Source organism: Mandrillus leucophaeus, unplaced genomic scaffold (assembly GCF_000951045.1).
Source record: "Mandrillus leucophaeus isolate KB7577 unplaced genomic scaffold, Mleu.le_1.0 Scaffold137, whole genome shotgun sequence".
NCBI classification, from domain to species: domain Eukaryota; kingdom Metazoa; phylum Chordata; class Mammalia; order Primates; family Cercopithecidae; genus Mandrillus; species Mandrillus leucophaeus.
In genome coordinates, this window is record NW_012101332.1 from 1120513 (window position 1) to 1121282 (window position 770).

Here is a 770-nt window from a genome sequence, read left to right on the forward strand (position 1 = left end):
AAAAAAAAAAAAAAATTAGCTGGGCATGGTGGCACATGCTTGTCATCTGAGTTACTTAGGAGGCTGAGGTAGGAGGATCACTTAAGCCCAGGAGATTGAGGCAGCAGTGAGCCACCATCATGCCACTGCACTCCAGGCTGGGAGACAGCGAGACCCTGTCTCAAACAATAAATATTTATTTAGAGCTGTGGGCAGTGAGGTCTTGAATGGTAAAGCGATGCTTCCAAGACGACAGGTCCCACTTGGGGAGGGCTCCAGGGTAACTTCTGTTACCTCCTTCCCACTCCAGGCCCAAGGAGAAGCCATGAGGGCAGTGCTGATCCCAATTCGAGAGGTTCTAACCCCGGAATCGGACATCTCCATCGCACATGTCCTGGCTGCCCGAGCCGACCTGTCTCGTCTCATCCCAGCCACCAGCATGGCTGTCCGCAGAGGGACCTGCTGTGCCATCAACAAGGTGGGTATCTGGGGTAGGGAAGGGCCCTGACATCCTTGGCCTTCAGATTGGCCTTTCAGCCTCTGTTCCGGTGCAAGCTTCAGACGCACCACCTCTATTCCACCCCCTAGACACGGGAGCTAGGACCTCGCTCACACAAAAAGTGACCGTGGACTTCCCAGCTCAGAATGCTTCCGTGGCTCCCTAATGATCTGAAAACAAAGTCCAGCTATGTACTGAATCCCTGGCTACCTCTCCATCTTGGGCCCAAAATCCTTCCCCATCACCAAACACTATCTATTGTGTTGTTTTTTAACCTTTTTTTTTTTTTTCC

At 51.9% G+C, this 770-nt stretch overlaps 1 protein-coding gene across 1 annotated transcript in view; it reads left to right on the top strand.

The window, feature by feature from the left end:
• Positions 1 to 770, top strand: part of FAM98C (family with sequence similarity 98, member C) — an 8072-nt gene that overhangs the window by 5070 nt on the left and 2232 nt on the right. The window contains exon 5 of the mRNA XM_011973399.1: positions 290 to 457. Within this exon, the coding sequence (XP_011828789.1) occupies positions 290 to 457 (168 nt within the window). The remainder of the gene's footprint in view (positions 1 to 289; positions 458 to 770) is intronic.